Here is a 21,852-nt window from a genome sequence, read left to right on the forward strand (position 1 = left end):
GTATGGAGATTCCTCAAAAATTAAAAATAGAAATACCATAGGATCCAGTAATTTTACTATTGGATATCTACCCAAAGAAGCAAAAACACTAATTCAAAAAGACAATATGCACCCCTATGTTCACTGCAGCATTATTTACAACTGCCACATCATGGAAGCAGCCCAAGTGTCCACTGATAGATGAATGAATGGATCAAGAAGATGTGGTGTACATACATACAACGGAATATTATTCAGCCATAAAAAAAAAAGAAATCTTGTCATTTGCAACAACATGGATGGACCTAGAGGACATTATGCTAAGTGAAATAAGTCAGACAGACAAAGACAAATACCATATGATTTCATTTAAATGTAGAATCTAAAAAACAACATGAAAAACAAACAGCAGAAACATACCCATAAATACAGAGAACAAAGTGAGAGTTGCCAGCAGGTAGATGAATGGGAGGATGGGAAAAATGGGTGAAAGGGAGTAGGAGATACAGGTTTCCAGTTATGGAATGAGTGAGTCACGGGGATGAAAGGCACAGCATAGGCAATATAGTTCCTGGCACTGTGATAGCATCGTATGGTGACAGATGGGAGCTACACTGGGGGCGAGCACAGCCTAAAGCATAGACCTGCTGAATCACTATGTTGTACATCTGAAGCTAATGTAACACTGTGTGTCAACTATACTTCAATAAAAAAAGCAAAAACAACAAAAAATAAGCCTTGTGCTAACTCCGCTACTGAATGCTATGGACTTACATCTCCCCCCCAGGTCCTCATCAAAGTGGTAGAATGACATGTCAGTTTAAACACTGATCAACAGCCACTCCTGGGCCAGGAAGCAGGTGCTGCACCTGTTTATGGGAACAGCACACCAACTGAATTTCTATGTTCTTATTTCAGATTTACAAGTTTGTAAAGAATAGGGTAAATAATTCAATAAAATATATCCATTGAATAAATGACCACGGGATATGGATACTATACTCACCACCAGTTAAAATTATGTATAAAAAAGAAACCACTGCAAACAGGCCTGTACAAAACTTTATTGCACTTTGAATAATAAGCATGTAACAAAATTTAGAGCATGGTTAGGATGAAATATCTCAAATATATTCTTTACAAAAGCAGTAAGTACAGTACACAAAGACTGTTCCTAATATTTAAAGTCTGCTGAAAAGATCAAGACATACTAGGATCTGTGGAGTTACCTTTCCTTTCCACTAGAGAATTTATTCCCATTAGCTTCGCTACAAATGAAAGTTAACATATAGGACCATACACATATAATAAGTGAAATGGAAAATGAAGGCATACAACAAACATTCCAATTACTAAGCAAATGTGAAGAATGAAGTCTTTTTAGTATTCCGGAACCTGCATTTCCTTGGAACATACTGACCAGGTAACAAAGCAACTTTTCTCTAACATGTTTTTAACATGACACAATTTTGACCATTCCCAATGTAATCAATACTCTGTCTTAGCATAATTTGAGGGTTTGCAAATGTACTTAAGAAACACATTCATCTCATTCAGAGGTGATATTCAAAACCCTAAAGGCCCACCAGTCCACTGTCCTTCCCCAATAATCACAGACACTGGTGTAAATGACTGGTGTGGCAACACGGTCTGTCCTGTCTGAGTATCAGTCCCGATATTTTTTCCAAAGACACCAGACACATGTTTTGGCTAATGGACAAGCATGTGCTATGAGATATGAAACATGAAATTCACACAGACATGAAATTGAACTCAAATACTCTGCTGCATGGAGGCTGAATGTGAAATATTTCACAGTGACTGAAATTGACTGGCTAACAGGCAATGGTGGTCTTTTTTATATTCAACTTTGATTAAAATAAATGGACTTACAAGAAACCCTTGAGATTTAGTTAATGCTACTAACCTAAAGGCTCTGAATTACTGCGGAGCCTTTAAAATCAGTATACGTGACCTTTTATATATTTTTCCTTAAGAAAAAAAAAATAATAAAAACACCGAGGTACTTTAGTTTCTTTTCAAGGGATTACTGTTGTTATCTTCCTGAGATGCAAAAGACCATAAGAGAAAAGCACCATGCCTAGGTTGCTGAATGAGGCACCAGACACTAATAGTTTGGTCCTTTTCTAAATGGATCTCTTCCGACAATTACACTAAAACATAGCGATGGATCACAGATGCCAGGGGGTCCTGGTTGCCCTTGGATGCCGGGTTTTCCATGATCTCCATCTTTGCCTGGGAGACCTGGGTCTCCTGGAGGACCTTCTTTGCTTATTCCAGGAGGACCCTCTGGACCTAAGATGGGACATGAGCAATACATGAACAGAGGAGTCTGATTTTTGATGATGATAGAGCTGATTCTGCAAGAAACTTAAACTGAAAAAAAATTTTTTTTTAAGTTTTACATATTTGCACAAATGTGAAAAGAGGAGGGACTCTATTGCTAATTCTATATACCTACCATGTGGAAAACAACTATCCAAAAATAATCAGCAATTTTTATAAAACCGGGCTAAGCTACAATATAGCAATCATGCTGCTGATTAAGACACAGGGCTAAACATTCTAATATTTTAATTGGTGGGTTGCCCAAACTTATTTCTTCCTTACAGAGTATCTCCTGCCAATATTATTATAAATTACCAAGTGAATAATCAGTAAGCTAAAACTCTACTGAAGTCACTTTTGTGCCATATTTGCAGTTAAATGACTATTTTCTTTTCATTATACACATTTTGAAGTTTCCACGTTAAAATACACTGTCATTACCGTGCAGTTGTGATCAATATACACACAAAGGTATCACAGCACTCACTTGTGAACCATCGCCTAATTAGTTCAATTAGCATGCTCAAAGGAAGGAGAGCTAACTTAGGATTTTGGCCTTTTAAAAAGTTGATGACTCAAAAGATCAAAACATTCAGCTTTTGAAATGGAGCAGAGTGGTCTGAGGCACTTTCTATTACTAATTATTATTATTCCTGCTCCTACAACTGAGAAACATTTATTTAGCACTAAACTACAACTGTAGATATTGTTCCAGGTATTTTACATAAAGACTGTTGAATCCTTTGGTCCACCCAAAAGCGTCATGAGGTAGTAACATCTAGAATAACAATAGGGGGTGCCTGGGTGGCTCAGTCAGTTGAGCGTCTGACTTTGGCTCAGGTCATGATCTTAGGGTCCCGGGATCGAGCCCAGTGTCAGGCTCCCTGCTCAGTAGCTAGTCTGCTCTTTCTCACAGAAATAAAATTTTCAAAAATAACAGCACACATTTATTGAAGACATGATCGTTATGCACTGTTCCAACCGTACTACGTGTATTAACTCGTATCATTTTCCAATAATGTCATGATGCACATGACACCTCATCACCCTTTCACAAATGAGGAAACGGAAGCATAACTAAGTTAAATAACACAGCTAGCAGAGGGTCCACCCTTTCAGTTACTCTGCTGCCTTGAGAATCATAAAGATTGAACAGTGATACACACTAGATAAACATGGGTGATTAAAGCCATTCAAGACGGAGTAGTCTTCTAAGGCATCCAAACAATAAACAAGAGAAAATCCTGAGTGATTAAAAAATATGATAGAGGAAGAAAAGTCTAAGAGTTAAAGCTCAATGTGTTTGTTGAAGGCGAATCATTCAAAAAAGGAAACAAATGTATTGATTTCAATTTTTTTGACATAGATTGCTGATGATCTTCTTAAAGCCAAATGTGCAGCAACACTTAAGAGCATATAATAAGTCTTACCTGGGGGACCAGGAGGACCTTGTTCTCCAGGGTACCCAAACCCTTGGCTCCCCTTTGCCCCATTTCTTCCTGGTAGGCCTGCAGAGTGTCAAAGATGGGAGTAAGTTTCCTATAAAATCACTTCCTCCTAGATTGTTTCTTTCAAAGCTGTTAATACACACATTGAAAGAAAAATAAATCTTTTAAAAGTAGCCTGCCATTTATTATTTCTCATGGGAAACAGAATTTTTGAAGCAAAAATTTCCAAAATTACCAGGGATCTAGAAAGATGCAACAAAGATTAAATATTAAAAAGGAAAAATCTTGGGATTATCAGCCTTTTCTGTTAATCATTGTTGTTTATTTATTACTGTGATTGAGTGTCTAAATTGTTCACATAATAGTAAATAAAAAGGAAAGTATTATCAACTGACATTTCATATAAACATTCAAAGACAGAGAAGTAAGTTGTGGGCCATTAGGAAGTTTGGTTGCAAAACATAATTTTTCCCATACGAGAAAAAAACCTTTTCAATAAGATAACAGAAATTAGTAAAGTCAAAACAAAGGAAATAGTGTCTCTGACTTTCCATTTAAAGACCTTCTTATTAAAGACGCGGGCAAAATCTCTAAGTGCATTGTCAACATTTTCTAATTTGTCACTGCACAAGCTTCAAACTTTAACCTTTCTCTACCTTAGAATATTGCTTTAAGAAAATAGAACAATTGTTTTTTAACTAGTCGACAAATTATTTAAAGACTTAAGTACACAAGAGCTTTTTGTCATCATAAAAACTAAGATGAACCCTTGCCTATTAAATCAATTTAGACGGTGAGTACAAAACATACCTTTTTTTGTTGTTCATTTGCTTATGCACATAAAGTTAAGTACCTTTTAATCCTCTGGCACCTGGATGTCCAGGAGCACCCACTAACCCAGGAACACCATCTCTTCCTGGCAAACCAGGAAATCCTCGAGGACCTTCTGGGCCAATGGGACCAGGTGGTCCAGGAACACCAGGGGAACCGTGTTGGGACTGGCAATGATCACAACTTTGAATTCTTCCACTCTGAAGTAAGACTGGTAGCTGAGCTTAAAAACAAAGAAGTCCCACCCCTTATGTTTAAATGGTAAATGAGCATTAGTACCATCTCTACCCATTTTTTCCAATTTACAGATGCCAATCTGTTGACCAATAATTTCACTTCTAGGAATTGTACTCTGGAAATACTCATTGCTCTGTGTCATAATTTTATTGTAGCAATTACTTGGGCAAATTTGTAGCAAATGGGAGGAAAAAGTGAAAGTGCCCCCCAAAAAGAAATTGGCAAATTACAGACATCCATATTTATGAATTAAATTTTCAGAATTATGTCAGAAAAGAAAATTTAATTCATGGTGAAATAATGATAAATTGCTTCAGTAAAAAAATTATTAAAGAGTACATATAACTTCCATCTTCATAAACATACTCATCTAGAAAAAAAACAGGGGTTTATAAATATCCTTTATTTTCTTATCTTCCTAATTTCTTTTATAATTTCTACCAAGAATCTGTATTACTTTAGTAATTTTAAAATGTTATTAAAATCTGTTTGAGACTTACCTCTTAATACATCGGTGCAAACTTGTCGAATAAACTGTTCTGAAAATTCTCTCCCCTGCATCAAATTATTAGGGGTTATAACATGTACATACCAAGTAAAAAGCAATGAAAACACAAGAACTGTGGCAGAAGCAGAATACATACGGGCTTCCCGTCCAATCCTGGAGGTCCCTGAGGACCTGCTTCCCCACGCTGCCCCTGGGGACCCACAGGCCCCATCAGGCCGTCCACCCCAGACTCTCCTTTGGGTCCAGTGGCACCTCTGACACCAGGTTCTCCCTTTTCACCTCTCTAAAATCAGAAGACATCTTTAAAAGTTCTATTTAAATATTTCAGAAGGTATAATTGCATCATAGAATTCTTTAAGGATATGCATATGACCATATACATACGCATATATGATGTACATTATGTAGGGAACAGCTGTGAAATGCTATTGACCAGAAGGGAAACTTCATATCATATTAAACTATCATTTATCAATCCGTCCACCATCCACCCAACTCCACACTGAGCGTATTGTGTAGGCAATACGTTTGGTGCCAGAGAAACAGCAAACGTGACACAGTCCTGTTCCCAAAGAGTTTAAATTCTAGAGAGTCAAATACAGTCAAATACAGTCAAACACCATGTTCTTTGTTGAAATATATGCAGATAAAACTTAGCTCCTAATCAAGAAGAAGAACCATTAATATTCACAAATATGTAACATTTCATAACTAATTAAATGAACCCACAAATTAGGAAAATCACTAAGAACTGAAGAACATGAAAGGCATTTTCTGTTTGTGATATCAACAGCTAGATTTATACAGCATTGAAAATTCATGCAATAAGGACTGAAAAGAGAGCATAAGAGATGCAGAAACATACCTCTCCTTTTGCACCATGATGACCTTGAATTCCCTTTGAAAATTAATAGGAAAAAAAAACTAAAAAACTGTGCAAGGTACCATACTAAAAATGTGGCGTATACTTTTTGCCACACATTTAATCAAACTTTAGTTTTCAATTTGAAAAGTACTGATAGATTTAGTTGAAGAATTACACCTCTTTTGCCTTTTTAAAGACCAATGACTAGAAAATATGCTAACTAGATGACAGAAAAATGTGAATTTATGTAACTGTTTCATTCTTAGATATGAGTATTTTTATATGCAGGTCAAATATGTAGGTTAGAATGGGATTCTAGCTGAATTCTATTTAAATTCTATTCTGAATTTTAAATATGCTACTATTTTAATGGAAATTAAACTCAAATCAGGTAAGATAAGATACAGTCTTTGATTTGGTGATTAAATATTCTATTTTCCTAAGTATATGTCCTTAAAATTAAATGTCAATTGAGCAATATTTATAAAAGATGACTTAAAGCAAAGATGCCATTCAAAGTGATTAATAGGGAAGAAAATTCCCATCTGTCCTCTGCCTAAACCACTCCTGTTGGCAATTCAGAAATTAGAAAAACAGTGTGAGGTATAATATGGTATTCTTCCCAAGTGATACACACGCTGGGGAGCCCATTCAGGAAATTCACTCACCATTACAATCACTGAATGCATCTGGATGGCTCTATTAAATTATTTCCCACTCATCTCTCATGTATTCATTACAATGACAAATTACAGGTGATAAGAACTTCCAAGAAGGGCATTACAATTTCCCATTTTGAAATTCCTTGTACACTCAGGTTCTAAACTCGCCCAGTACCAGCTAAGGAATAAGGGTAGAGCCTGCACGTACACAGGCAGGATTTCATCATTAGCTTTATAATTAGAAATTGGTATTCTGCAATTCAATAAAAAATTTAGTGTATAACATTTCACAGTATGAATTTTGAGTCTGATTACTTATTTGGCATCCTCTCTAGGTTCCTTGAACACGGATACCCAGGTGAGACACAAGGGAAGACAAATAAGGTAAAATCCATGTATGGCACAGAAAAAGAAAGATTCTCAAATCAAAATGAGAGCGTAAAAACAGTAAGTTTTCATATAAAAATATATTAGCAAGTGAAACACTGTAAGATTATTCTTTAAATACTGAGGTTTCTGAAGAAACGCTGGGGTGTTCCCTACCAGACATAACCCTACAACCGGAGCTCGGATAAGAGGAAAGACAGAAGAGTTAAGTTCTCAGGACTAGAACTGAATTAGAGCTGAAACTGAAAACAGCTGTCATCTGAGACTCCAACTAGGATGATTTCATGAGCGAAACACAACATGAAGGCCAAGAAATCACACACTTGCAGCACTTGGTAGGATGACAGGTAACTAGTACTGTTCATTTTTAAAGAGCTTGGGACAACTATTCAGCTGCTGAAAAGCAATCGTTGCTCTGACCCCCAAGTACTCCCTAAGGGCTCAGAGTTCCTGGTGGTGAGAAATGCAGCCTCCAACAAATCTAGGGCAGAAGCTTTCTAGGGAACTCAAACCCTGCCTGGGAAACAGACTGCTATTTTCCTTCAGAAGTGAGGGAAAAAAACACGTGAAGGGAACTGTGGAGAGTGTGTCATCTGGAAGCTAGTGACCTAGCAAAGTTGTGAGCTCAGACTCCCCAGGAAATAGCCTTCTTTTCCGACAGTTATTGTAAGGATTTGGGGGGAAAGGCCTGGGTTGCAGAGGTTGAATGGATGAAGAGGTGAAGGTCCTCCTATGAGAACAGCTGTTTATACACATTGTGTGATTCACTTAGGGAAATCAAGGGGTCAGTCTGTGTTGCCAGTGAGGAGAATGGGGACAGAGCTGGCTGTGTCATCAAGAAGATCAGAGTCAAGAGGAGGAGCACTAAATTAAGACATATTTTAATGAACATAGTTGTACGCGGGCGAACTCCGGCCATTTCTCCTCTTAGTTACTTTTGCTCTTGGTGTTCGCTTCTAAATTCTCAGCTCTTCTTAGTACCAGCACTCACCTTCCATCCTGTATTACAGACAACCTTGTGACCATATGCTTTCAGACCTCGCCCCCATGGTCTCTCAGATTCCTCCAGCTGAGGGACACAGAGACCCCTGTCCTCAAAGATGTCACTCACGGTTTTATCCCCCTGTCTCCAGAACCAGTATAATTACTGACTCTCTCCTGAATGTCACATTTGAAAGAGGTCTACCCCATGAGGGGACTCATATGTACACCCTGCCCCTCCAAGTGTGGACCAAGTTGGATCTGAGCTTAACTACTGGCCATGCAGCAGCACACAAGTTACATTAGTTACAAATCACGTGTGTGCCTCTTTTGGTCCAACTTAGCTCTGACTGAACTCGCAGGCCATATGGCAATCTCACTGAAACACTACTTAATGAGGAGAGTTGAGTCAGGGAAGAAGCAAAACAATTTTACTATGTATTTATTCCATAACACAGTCCCTCAAGATAGCATTTAATAAATCTCTAGTGTAGTAAATTCTCTTTCTGAACACACAAGAGGGAAACAACTACATTTCTCCACTTCTACTAGGCTTCCACTACTCACATTTCAAGAAAAAAATCAAGACTGAATGGTAGATACGGAGATACTGACACTGTATGGCCACCTTTAGCCAATAACTATTCCAAGACATCAGTGGAATTGCCTACTGTTAGCATGAAAAAAGCATGGAAAAGCAAGTTTCACGGTCACCAATCAGTACAGAAAAATGAAAACATAAGGCAAATGATTAAAGCAAACCATTGTCACCATCACCACCAGATATTTTCTTCCTCATGTGCTGAGAATGCATATTCCAATCTACCCTTCTTCCTACTCTTTTCCATTTGCAGGTAATCCTCTCCCAGCACCATCCAGTTACGTGATTATTTCATTGTCCATCAGAGAAAACAAAAGTACCTGTTGCCCTGGAATCCCCTGTCTTCCATCTTCTCCCTTTTGGCCCTTTAAAATTTAATAAAAATTGCTGATTAGCTTGCACACATATAATGCAATCACACATAAGACACAAACTGTGTATTAACCTGTGGTCAAGCAGAAATATCACCAAAGAAGTGATGCAAATATATAAAATGATGTAAGAAAGGAAGAAGTTAGTCTCTCAGAGGAAGAAAAAAAAGACTCAACCCTAACATTAACACCATGCAAATCATTTAAAAATCCAATGGCTGTCGACATTTTACTAATTTCAGTGACATAACTATGTTCAGTACTGACTATACACATGCAAAGACAAGACATCTTTAAAGGAATTTTTTAAAATTAAAAATACACTACAAAGTGGACTACTACTCATACATTTTGAAAAATGGAATCTTGCCATTTGTGACAACAGGAATAGAACTTGAGGGCATTATGCTAAGTGAAGTAAGTCAGAGAAAGACAAATATCGTTATGATTTCACTTACATGTGGCGTCTAACAAAGGAAAACAAACAAAACAAACCAAAAAAACCTAAGCTAATAGATACAGAGAACAGAAGAGTGGTTGCCAGAAAAGAGGGGGTGGGTGAAATAGGGGGGTCAAAAGATACAAACTTTCTGTTATAAAATAAAGAAGTCCTGAGGACGGCTGTACAACACGGCTACTACCATTAATAATACCATACTGTCTATTTGAAAGTTGCTAGGAGAATGATTCTTAAAAGTCCTCATCAAAAAAAAAAAAATTGTAACTATGTATGGTGATAGATGGTAATCAGTCTTATTGTTGTGATCATTTCACGGTGTATACAAATTTTGAATCGTTAATGTTGTGTACCTGCAATGCAGCTGACCCTTGAACAATGCGAAGGTTGAGGGCACCAAACTCCCTCAAAGTAAAAATTCTATGTATAACTTTTGATTCCCCCCAAGTTTAACTACTAATAGACCCCGGATGACGAGAAGTCTTAAAAATAATATAAACTATCAATCCATATTTTGTATATTATATGTAATATATTCTATATTCTTGCAATTAAGTAAGTTAGAGAAAAGTAAATGTTAAGAAAATCATAAGGAAGAGAAATACATTTATGATACAGTACTTTATCTATTGAAAAAAATGCATATAAGTGGAACTGGGGAGTCCAAACCGACATTGTTCAAGGGTCAGCCATATACTGTTATATGTCAATTATAATTCAGTAAAAGTACCATAAAAACATTTTGCGTGAAGATCTTTAAATCAGGACAAATAAGAAGGGAGGAAAAATAATAAAGATATAAATACATTTTTCCATTTAATAAATACTTTTGGATATCCATTATATATAATGCATGGTCCTAGCCCCTGAAGCACTATTTCACCCCTATGTTGAACAAGATAATTAGCAATTTCTAGGTAAACAGATACCTAGATAATATAATCAATGAATGATCTACTGACTTAAATTTTAAATCACTCTTGCATCATGATTTAGTCATTTATTTACTTAAGTGAATTCCCAATATTTATTGAATGACACCTATCTGCTGGCCCACAGAGACACGGAAACAAAGATACTGTCACCTTCACGTTGCTTACTGTGTGGTGGGAAAGATAAGCCATTAAATGAAGAATGATGAAAATGCATACTTAAACATCTGGGATGGATACTACTAGAACAGGAAGGGCTATCTGACAGAAGGGGCATCCTACAGGGCAGGGAAAATGACTCAACCTTAAATGACCAAAAAGAGTTAGTCAAACCCAGAAGCACTTTATCTTGAAGTGTGTGGGGCACCGCGGAAGGATTCCTGAACACATGTGTAGCTTAGTAATCGTGTGCTGGTGGGAGCATGGGAGGAAGGGAGGAGACTGCACTCAAGGGGACCAGTGAGGAGGACACTGCAGTAATCTGAGGCCCACAGCAAGAAATGTTAGGAAAGTGTGGACAGGAAGAAGGGGCCAAGTTCCAGAGAGACTTAGATATGAAACTGCAGGTGAAGAGAGGAGAGAATTGAGTTTTAAGTTAACTTTCAAGACTTTTCCCCTCAGATCACTACATACTGCTACTATTACCATGATAAAGAACAGAGTAGGAGCTGGTTTATGGGGAAAGGTGACAAGTTCTGTTTTGGACACGTTGATGTGCACATGAGACACCCAAACTCAGTATCAAGAAGGAAATTGAAATATGTGGGTCTAGAGCTCACAGACACTTCCTTAAAATTCACCTCTCCTCCTCTCATTTCAAGATTAAGAAATCATAATACTTGAATACCTTCAGTAAAAGAAACTGAATCAACAGTTGAAAAACTATTGTTGAGACTCTAACCTTAGTAGATTCTAACTCTACACTTACTTCCATTTGTAATTTCCTTTTATGCCTCCAGAAATTCTAGAGCTCTTTGCATTTGTTGCTAAGACACCCAAATGAAACGTCTTTCTAAATCATTACATGTCCTCAGCCTGATTTAATTTTTTGGTGTAATTCTCCTTCCATCCGTTAGTTTGAACATGTTTCATATTTGGTGTTAATGGTTTCTTACCAAATTTATTTGTGCCATAAGCCATTTCAAATCATTTCTGGAAACATACTTACTTTCCATAAATATATAAATAAAGATATTAGAAGTATGTAATAAAATCTGTATCTGTTTTGTTGAACCACTTGGTTCCCAAGTTTTCTACAACACTGAAGTGGTGAAAAATCTTAAAATGAGATTTGATATTGACTAAAAAGTTTAGAAGACAAGAAGAAAGCTGGGAATTAACAATTAGATACTGATGGCAAAACAGGAAGGAGCTGGAAAAGCCACGTAAGAACTAAAAAGAACTAAAAAGCTCTGATTTTATTGCCAAACAAAAATAAAAAAGCCAGCAACATACCTGAATGCCTCTTTCACCTTGACTTCCTTTGTCCCCCTGCAAAAAGGCAATTTAATATCTATCATAATCCAGGATCTTCTGTATCCTATCAAATAAACATTTTTCCACAGGGGGAAAAAAAAAACATTTGGTCTCATACAAATTCCACAAGTGCTTTATAAGCAGAAGCTGATTCCAAAACAGTATTTGGAAAGAGAGTAAAATTATGCCAAAATGATATTCTAAATGAACACTGCCTTGTGCTCAGAAGGGGCATCCTACAGGGCAGGGAAAACGGCTCAACCTTAAATGACCAAAAAAGAGTTAGTCAAACCCAAATTTAAAAGGAAAATTGACTATAATTTCTATTTTACTGGGAATAAGATAACTTTTCTATATTGATCACCACCTAACAAACACGAGAAAACTCATTTTGACAACTGTTGTTTTACGAAATCAAACTGAAAATCTTCCACTGAGCCAGTACCAGCCACACATTTATAGAATGCAATGACGTAGAACATAATGTTGAAATGGTATTTTAGAAAACATATGCTTCAAAAATGAATTTTTGGGGGAAAATCCATATTCCAGAATAAAAATGTTCCTAGGGTTTTTCAGCTAGAGGAGACATTTGAAACCAACTAGTTCAATGTCCTCGTTCTTACAAGGACATAAATCTGAATCTGAATGAATATAATGAATCCGCAAAACAAAAAAGATAAGCACTTGCCCTACGATGAACTTGGACACTGTTTCCAAATTTCTTTTCTACCTTACCATGCTCTCTAAACAGAGAGAGAGCTTTGTGTTTACAGTAAACAAAATATAGGTGATCTTTTAAAGGGTAAGTTTTGCACAAGAAATTTCTCTAAATCCAAACATATATATACACAGGTTTACTTAACATGTACTAAGTTTCTAACACTTCATTGCTCCTGTGAGGGTCATCTCTGTCTCTGCAAGTGTTTACAAGCTGCTCAGGGGGACAAAAAGGTCAAGGATCATACTGATTTTAATAACCAAGGGCCAAGTATAGAAAAATGAAATGGTAGAAAAACAAAAACAGCAAGGGATATAAAGATGAAGACATAAGTTTGTATCCTTTCCAGAATAAAAGCCAGTATATTTACTTTTAGCCTGAAATGTATGTACTTGCAGTGGCACTGACTTCTTTGACAAATGGGCAGTCAGTTGTGTCTGAAAGCCCCCAAACAAATAATATTGATATAGATACAGCTTCAGGCTTCCATTACTTGAGGAGAAAGAGAGAGAGAACTTGAATCTCAAGTGTTGCTCTCTTCTCTCACCAAAACTTTTTAAAAAATATATTTTATTTATTTATTTGAGAGAGAGAGACAGAGCGCACAAGGAGGCGGAGCCGCAGGCAGAGGGAGAAGCAGGCTCCCTGCTGAGCAAGGAGCCTGATGGGGAACTCGATTCCAGAACCCTGGGATCATGACCCAAGCTGAAGGCAGACGCTTAACCAACTGAGCCATCCAGGCGCCCCTCACCAAAACATTTTATATCAGCATACATGATTTGTATTTTAAACTCCTCAGATTCATTTTAAATGAAATTCTATGTAATATACTCTTTCATAAATAGGAACTTCATGGTCAAACATTCTGGGTGTGATTTTTATCTTTTTAGACTTTGTCCCCGTTTTGATAAGAGTTATAGTTACATTTTGGTAAGAGTACCTGACATAGAATACTTTTCCTATAAAACTCTTCACTCACGTAGACTGCAAAACAATCTGAATTTATAGGATATTACTTAAGGATCCGTTTACATTTTCTGAGCTGCATACCTCCTCCAAGGCCCTTATCTAGGAGATCATACCCACATAGGGACAGGAAGGACGCCACAGCTACGGACATGGGGTGGATTATATCATACATATACCACATAGAAAAGTTAGCTTATCATTAAAAGTATCATCAGTCCTACTGATACTTTCACAAAAGGAAGACTTACATGCTAAAAGCTGATTAAAAGTTAATTATATCTCTTAAATAATGCATACCTTTTTTCCTTGAATTCCAGGTAAACCCAGGTATCCTGGTTCTCCTGGGGGACCTACTGCTCCTTGTTCTCCCTAGGTAACATAGAAATCACATAAAGATTGCAGACCTACTGCTTAGGAAAACACCACTGTTTTTCTCTCTACGTGTATCTCCAATTTATAATCCATGGTTACAAAATTAGTTGACATTTAGAGTTATTACTGCAGACATAGTAAAGAATAAAAAGATCACCGGAGTCCTGATAAAACTTCTTATACTTTTTCCTGTCTTTGCTAGTTAAACTATTCTGATGTTTTAAAGTTTTATAAATATTCATCATTTTATTTTATAGCTTTAACAATAAAGTAAATAATAAAGTAATGGCGATAATAAACATAGGTATCTTGTTTTCTTTACTAACTTGCTCTTCCTCCTTGAAACTGCTTATTCTCATATTGCTACTTTAAAGAACCTATTTTTTTGTTACAAAACTGGTGAGCAAATAGAACTATAATTACTGAAAATCTCATTACTCACTGTTTTTACTTTGTTATAGATTTTTTCTCCACCTCTCACAAGCTCACAATAAACAATTTAGTTCCTAAGATTTGCTCACTATGCATTTTAGAATGCCTTTTACCACAAAATATATTAATACTGTGATGTTCTTCATATGCCATTGTTTTTAAGACGTAATTTTAAATTACAGAATAGTAATTAACTGTATTGATTTACCATATTTGTTTTAATAAAATGCCAATTGTTAAAAATTAGTTCTCACAATTTTTATCAACAATATTGGGGTGAACATCTTTGTGGGTAAATAGTACACACACTTATGGGCTTTTTTTTTTTCTTTATACATATGGAATACTGTTTTCTTAGAAGTAAATTCTTGAGCTTTTTCCAGTACAAGTAATATTCCACGACTAAACTCAATTCCTCTGCTCTCCATCATCCCATAGGGATTATTTCCTTAATGAAATGAAGATTTCTTAAAAGTCTTACATAAGGAAATTTTCTGAAAGTTACAGTGATATGTCAATGACATTTAAGTCATATCTGTAAGATATGGGATGGAATCCTGAACTTGCTTTATGGTTTTTTGGTTTGAGTTTTACCATCAGTCCCAAACTATCACATTAACTAAAGACTACTCTCTTTTGTGGAAACAGTTTTGTCCTCTTTACTAATTATGCCCATTCCTGAGTTGCTGAATATTACTGCAGATTGTTAAAGGCTTGAAGAAAACTGAATCCTATTGAAATAAACATAAACCATTTGGTCTGGAGGAAACTGGAAAAAAGGGCTGTGAGACCCCATGCTAAAGTCCCATCAATCAGCAAACAAAGAAATAACACCACTTGTGGGAGCCACACACACTTTCCTTCAGTTATAGAAGACAATGATATTCTCTGGACCAAAGAGGAGGCTCATATTAGCATATGGCTTTTATCATTTTTAGAAAAATCAAGCCAAAGTGTATTTTATGTCTGTTACCCAAACTATGATAAAGAGTCCAAAAAAACAAATGAAACCTCGCATCGGCCATTTTCTTAAATGTTTGTTAATTCTGTAATATAGAGAATTCTTCATTTCATGTAACTTTTCTTAAGGGATACAAAACAGTAATATCATCAAATAATGAAACTTATAATTCTTTGAATATATTTCTGAATGCCTCAAATGATAATCACCTTTAGTCCAGAAGCCCCAGGCATCCCTTGAAGTCCAGGTTCACCTTTATTTCCCTGTCAATGCATCAAACCATTTGAATTTAAAAATATGTAGTCACAATATATCTGATATAGACACTTAAGAGAATACATTTAAAATAATTTTTACATTTTCAACTCTCCAACTGTTTGAAACATAGACTCTGTATGTTAAGCCTACTTATTAAGAAAAACTCTTTAAGGTAAGGAACGAGTCCCCATAGTTATAAAGCTTTCTAAAAGCACGTTTTAAAGCTACTAGCTACAAGTAAGGGACGAGAGTCGAAACCTCAGGAACCAGTGCTAATTAATTAGTTGGGTCTCCATATTCCACAGGCCAGACCCATGCATTTTAACAACGTCCTATACACTGAGAACCTTCATCTTTGCCCTGTTCCATTTTCTCAGGATGACTCACCTCCAGTATGCAATTGACAGGAAGAAAATTAGCTTCAAATGTACAGTGGCTTTTTTGAAATACGATGAATCAGAAAACTTTTACTTTGTGTTCTTTTTCAGGATTCCAGTGCAGTCCTTTCTAATAGAAGCTTTGAGGGCAAAACTAACTTGACAGGGCAAAGAATATTAAAGTATAAAAGGGGTTGGGTATATATAGAAAGAACACGTCTGCTGGCTAATAAGGAGAGACTGTCAAAGATAGTGTTGGTTTTCAAATATACTTTGATACTTAAATCCCAATCTAGTCAATGTCGGGCAAAAGCAAGAGCCAAAATGTATGTACTAATAAGTAAAGGTAACCAACTTCATTTTCGGCTTTTGTAAAGTTTTCTAGGTTGCTCATTGAAACATATGAACATGATATTTGGACTTAGAGCATTCAGCACATAATAGCATTATTAAGCCACAGAACAAGCGTTCCTTAAAATTCCTAATTTTACAAGTGATTAAGCAGAAATTCACAGAGATGGCAAGACTTGCTGCAAGTTATAGGACTTGATTATGTTAACATATCTTAATGTCATTTAGATGATAATTTTTAAAACTGGAATCTAGTATGATTTAATGGCTTTTTTAAAAAAAGGCACTATAAACCAAGTTAGAAGTTTTCTAAAGATCCACCACAGAGTTGCAGCCTCATCCTTGCCCTGTTTAATACAGCTTTTTTGTCCCACCCTAAAATTCCTATCAATTAATATTGAAGGCATAGTTCACATATTAGTTGACAAAACAGGCAGAGATCAACTGACATAGAGGTAAGTAAACTGCGGCCCATGGGTTAAATCCAACCCAATGCATGGTTTAGTACATCAAGTTTTGCCAGAACACAGACACATCCCACATAGTTAGTCCCTGTTCACTTTTGCAATATAATAACAGAGCTGAGTAGCTGCAACAGAAGCTATATGGCCCTCAAAGACTAAAATATTTACTATGTGGCCATCTGCAGAACACCTGAGCTAATAAACTCCATGAAAAGAGCTGAAGTGTCTCACTGAAAAGATTACATTCAAGAGGTATAATTTTAACACTCTGAATCTATTTTTAACAATATAATTGCACAAGTACAAGATGAGAGAAAACAAACTTTACAGTAATTCATGTAAAAATAAACAAACTGATCCTGGAAACAGCCACCTGCTATCCCAGCCATATCAGCAGAATCTACTCAAGTGGTAGATGCCAGAAAGTATTGTTCTAAATCCTTTCATGTAAATTCCAGCAGATTTAGTTGACCTCCAGCTCAGTGTGAGCTAATAATGTGAAGTGGCTGATAAAAGCAAGCTGATGAACTCTTAGGCTGAATTCTTAAGAATTAGAACATCCAGAACACCATGGGGAGTCCACTGTATCCCACTTACTTGAGTATATAACTACTCTGCATCTAGTTAGAAAACGACTTTGATAAATTATGCAGAATCTCTACTTGGTAAGGGTTTATACCAATTCTGTGCACACTTACTACTACTAGGACAGACAATACTCCAAGGATTCACAAGGGTCCACCACTGGTGAAAGGGCAGCTACTTTTCTCTGATCGCTGGGCTCCCATTTATCCTATTTCTTTCTCTAAGTAGTTTTGAAATTAAAAGTAGAATAGATTAGGTCATCTACTCATCTACTCATTTTGTATGCCAGGGTCTATTCCCATGGGACAACATCTAGTTAAAGGTTTAATTCTTCCAAAGAGCAACTCCATCATTTCCTTTTGGAAGGTTGTCCTACATTCTACTCATTAAATAGTTGAGAATAGTCTGAGTCTAGGCAGAATGTACTTTATTTGAGCCTCCAATAAACCAAGAAAAAAAAAAGTTGTCTTAGCACAGGATTCCATACACCTAGAAAATGGTCAAACCATGGTATTTAGAGTTTCAGTTCTATCTTGAGAATAACCTAACCTGACATCCTAAATGTATTTGTCAGGCTTGCCTGACTTTTTTTTTTTTTTTTAAAGATTTTATTTATTTATTCGACAGGAGAGACAGCCAGCGAGAGAGGGAACACAAGCAGGGGGAGTGGGAGAGGAAGAAGCAGGCTCATAGCGGAAGAGCCTGATGTGGGGCTCGATCCCGCAATGCCAGGATCACGCCCTGAGCCGAAGGCAGACGCCCAACCGCTGTGCCACCCAGGCGCCCCTGCCTGACATTTTTTTTAAAATGAAAGTAAAGATAACATACTATCTTACAGTCCTGAAGGAGAGAATGCCTAATAAAACTCATAACTAGGCATTTTACAATAAAATCTATATACATTCTACCAAACAAAAATTTCAAGACGACGACTTAGGAACTGGTAAAAAGTTATCCTCAACCCTAACTACTAACCCTCTTCATTGGTGGGGTTTGGCACCAAACTCCATACAACTCTACACAGTCCTCTGTGCCCCTGGGATGACAAGAGAGGAAGAGAGGGCCACGTAGTGAGAGATTCTGGACACTTTCCAACTTAAACCAGATCTGCTTTACATCAGCCTGTTTTTATATGATTAGTTTTTGTCTAAAATTTTATTCTTACAAATGACTGCTCATAGAATTAAAACCACATTTAAAATAAAATCAGTACAGCTAAAAGTTTGACTGAGTACATAAATGGTCATTTGCCCCGACGTTTTCTACCTTATTTAGTTCCGTTTTATTTACCTTAGATCCTGGTGTTCCAGGCTGACCGGGAGAGCCATCACGTCCCGTCAAACCCTACATTTTTAAGTGAAAGTTTTGAGAGTAACTTAGAAAACAATATTTAAAAAATGCTAAATCCATTTCCAAGGTACACATTCTCATCATAATTACTCTGCTACAAAATAATATAGGGAAAAGTTCCCCACATACGTCTAAATAAAGGATAATAAAAAAATCTATGCAGGATAGCATGAAGGCCAGCAAAGCCGTCCTAATGTGGTTGTTCAAATAACCTACAAATAGCAAAAAGTCCTGGAAAGCTAGTAAAAGACAAATGTAAACAGAAGTGGATTTTTTTTTTCCTACATTCTCCTTTCTTCATTTTGTCAAGATGGCTAAGAATTAGGTTTCTTCATAGATGTTATCCCAGTCAACTTTACATTCAATTTCTATTTTCTTAAACAATATTTTGAAAGAGTTACAATCGAATAAATTCTCTGAACATAACAATCTCTCTTCGAGTTAGAAAATGGTCATATTTTTAACTAACCATATAATTCAAAATATGACAAAAATAATTACTATAGCAACAAGGAACTAATTTAATTTAGATTCTACTTTAAATACCATTACACACATTAAAAAACATTTGCCTTCTCTTAAACATAGCCAAGGAAACGTGATGAGCAAAAAAGTATGCAATTAATATCATCAGAAAATGGAATATCAATATGATCATATTGAAAATACCATGTCATCACTACTACGATTTGCTATCCATTTAGGATATTACTGCAATTATAAAATGTAAAATATACTGGCTCATTGCATTATGTATAAATATTAGCTATATTAAATATACATATTCTCAAAGTTCAGTGACACTCTAGCCAATACCTTCAGTTTCTGGAAGCTAACTCAGATACTGGTAAATAACCAAGTTTATTATTTCAATGAACAAAGGACGTGGTAGTGATGGTGGAGGTAGAATATTCCATTTTAAAGGGAAGAATCTTCTTTTAAACCTCCCCAAAACTCGAATTCATATCTAACGCACAGTATTTTTATTTGCTCTTACGCACAAAATTCACCAACTCTTTCACCAAGTAATGGATAAAAATATCTGTGTTTTTAACTTACATAAAGTCATGAACTGTTAAACAGGAAAGATATCCCTTTTACTTAAAGAAAAAGCTACTATAGGCAATTTGATTCATAGGTTAAAATCAGCATCACTTCTAGCAATTTTTATGCAATCTTGCACACACACAATAGGATTTTCATAATTTCTAATACCAAACTCCTATGTCCCTTCCACTCTCAAAAATTCCAAAATTATCTGTTCACTAATTTAGGATCTTCCTATATTACCTCTTCTGAGTATATTCTCCCTCATTAGTGTAATGTGTAATTTTTTTTTTAAAATGAAAAAAGAACATTTATTAAGTTTAGACTTTTTTGTGGTATTCGTTTTTTAATGAATAGATAGAATATTTGTTTTCTGGTTTGTCTACATTAAGAGTTCTTAATCTTTATTTGGGTGGGAAGAAATCTGGAATCCTCCAGAAAAATGTACATAATCATCTTGATACAAATTGATTTGTGGACTCCCAAAGTCTCACTGTTAGATTCCCCCTCCCAGTTTTATAAACTACAAAATAAGAACTTGTGGTAACAGAAACTGTATTTCAAACACCCTGATAATAATGACATTAACATACAGGAATCCCTGGAGCTCCTTTTTTTCCTAGTGGTCCTGGAGGCCCAATTTCTCCCTAAAAATCAAATACAAATCAAATTTTAAATTTTGAATTATTAATACATTTCCAGGAATTTCCTACCAAAGCATTCAATACCAATTACCCCAATCTGCCTCCCCTTTCTCTACTGTAAAACAGAAGCAACAAAGGATGGAAAATCAGGAGCAATACTGTCATTGTTTCAAACAAAGACCTGGAAGTTCACACAGAGTTGGTGAGGTGAGACAACGGGGTGGGGGTGGGGGAATCATGTGAAAAATTTTCTTATTTATCATTAAGAAACATGATAGCAAACATAAATTAAGAAAATACAGGATAATAATAGCATTTATACTTCAATTTCTTGGATTTTGGCTTACTAGGTACTCCAAGGGAGTCTTCGAATCCTGAACAACAAGAACAAAAACCTGGAAAGAACATCCTCTGGGAGAGGGTGTTGGTCTTTTAAGAAGTTGGAGAGGTCTTCAAAGATCCCTCATTTTAATTAAATATACTCTGGATTGACACAATGATTATGAGGATTTGGAACTATGCAGAAATCTTGCCAGAGGTAGAGATGCAGAAGCCAAGAAGGCTGGAGGTGTCTGGAATGCGTGGGAAACTGAATGGCGGGCTAGCCACGGGAAGAGGGTGGAAATCTTTAATACCTATGACAACCCAGCACTCTTAAAGGGGGCTGACGTGATACAGCTCTCCATGCCCAAATGAGGCTGACAGAACTCACAACAATTAACATGAAGCAACGAGCTCATATTCATCAAAAAAGAAAGAGGCAGAAATCCACAAGACTGAGAGTTAACAGAAATAACAAATTGCAGATATTGGAATTGTTAGAAACAGAATTTAGAACAATATATGAGATCTTTGCCAATTAAAGAATGGAATCATGAAAGACGATTAGAACTGTAAATGGAAAAAGAGGCTATCAAGAATAAAAAGAGGTTATTAAAAAGTTGAACTTTTAGAAATGAAAAGTATGATTGCTTCATTTTAAATCAATTGATGGTTTAAACAGCAGAGTAGACACAGTAAAGGAAGAATAAATACAGTGGGAAATATATCCAAAAAATTTAACCAGAATGTTAGAATCAAGGATACGAAAATAAGAAGCTCTTCAGAAACATGGAGGACAAAATAAGAAGGAATAAAATTTGTCTAAGTGTAATTCCAGAAGGAGGGAACAAAGATAGGAAGAGATGTAATTTGGAAATAATGGGTGATGTCTTCCAGAGTTAATGGAAGTAATTCC

General features: G+C 36.1%; 1 protein-coding gene across 2 annotated transcripts in view; it reads right to left on the minus strand.

The window, feature by feature from the left end:
- Positions 1-1,023: 1,023 nt before the first annotated feature.
- COL21A1 (collagen type XXI alpha 1 chain) overlaps positions 1,024-21,852 on the minus strand; it is a 171,339-nt gene continuing 150,510 nt past the window's right edge. For both annotated transcript variants that reach the window (XM_057303976.1, XM_057303975.1), the window contains 12 exons: positions 20,565-20,618; positions 18,865-18,918; positions 15,749-15,802; positions 14,072-14,143; positions 12,064-12,099; positions 9,169-9,213; positions 6,218-6,250; positions 5,489-5,635; positions 5,345-5,399; positions 4,630-4,830; positions 3,759-3,836; positions 1,024-2,295 (listed from right to left, as the gene is read on the minus strand). In XM_057303976.1, coding sequence (XP_057159959.1) covers positions 2,108-2,295; positions 3,759-3,836; positions 4,630-4,830; positions 5,345-5,399; positions 5,489-5,635; positions 6,218-6,250; positions 9,169-9,213; positions 12,064-12,099; positions 14,072-14,143; positions 15,749-15,802; positions 18,865-18,918; positions 20,565-20,618 — 1,017 coding nt within the window. In that variant the 3' untranslated portion in view covers positions 1,024-2,107. The remainder of the gene's footprint in view (positions 2,296-3,758; positions 3,837-4,629; positions 4,831-5,344; positions 5,400-5,488; positions 5,636-6,217; positions 6,251-9,168; positions 9,214-12,063; positions 12,100-14,071; positions 14,144-15,748; positions 15,803-18,864; positions 18,919-20,564; positions 20,619-21,852) is intronic.

The sequence above is a fragment of the Ursus arctos genome, unplaced genomic scaffold, assembly GCF_023065955.2.
Source record: "Ursus arctos isolate Adak ecotype North America unplaced genomic scaffold, UrsArc2.0 scaffold_29, whole genome shotgun sequence".
Lineage (NCBI taxonomy): Eukaryota > Metazoa > Chordata > Mammalia > Carnivora > Ursidae > Ursus > Ursus arctos.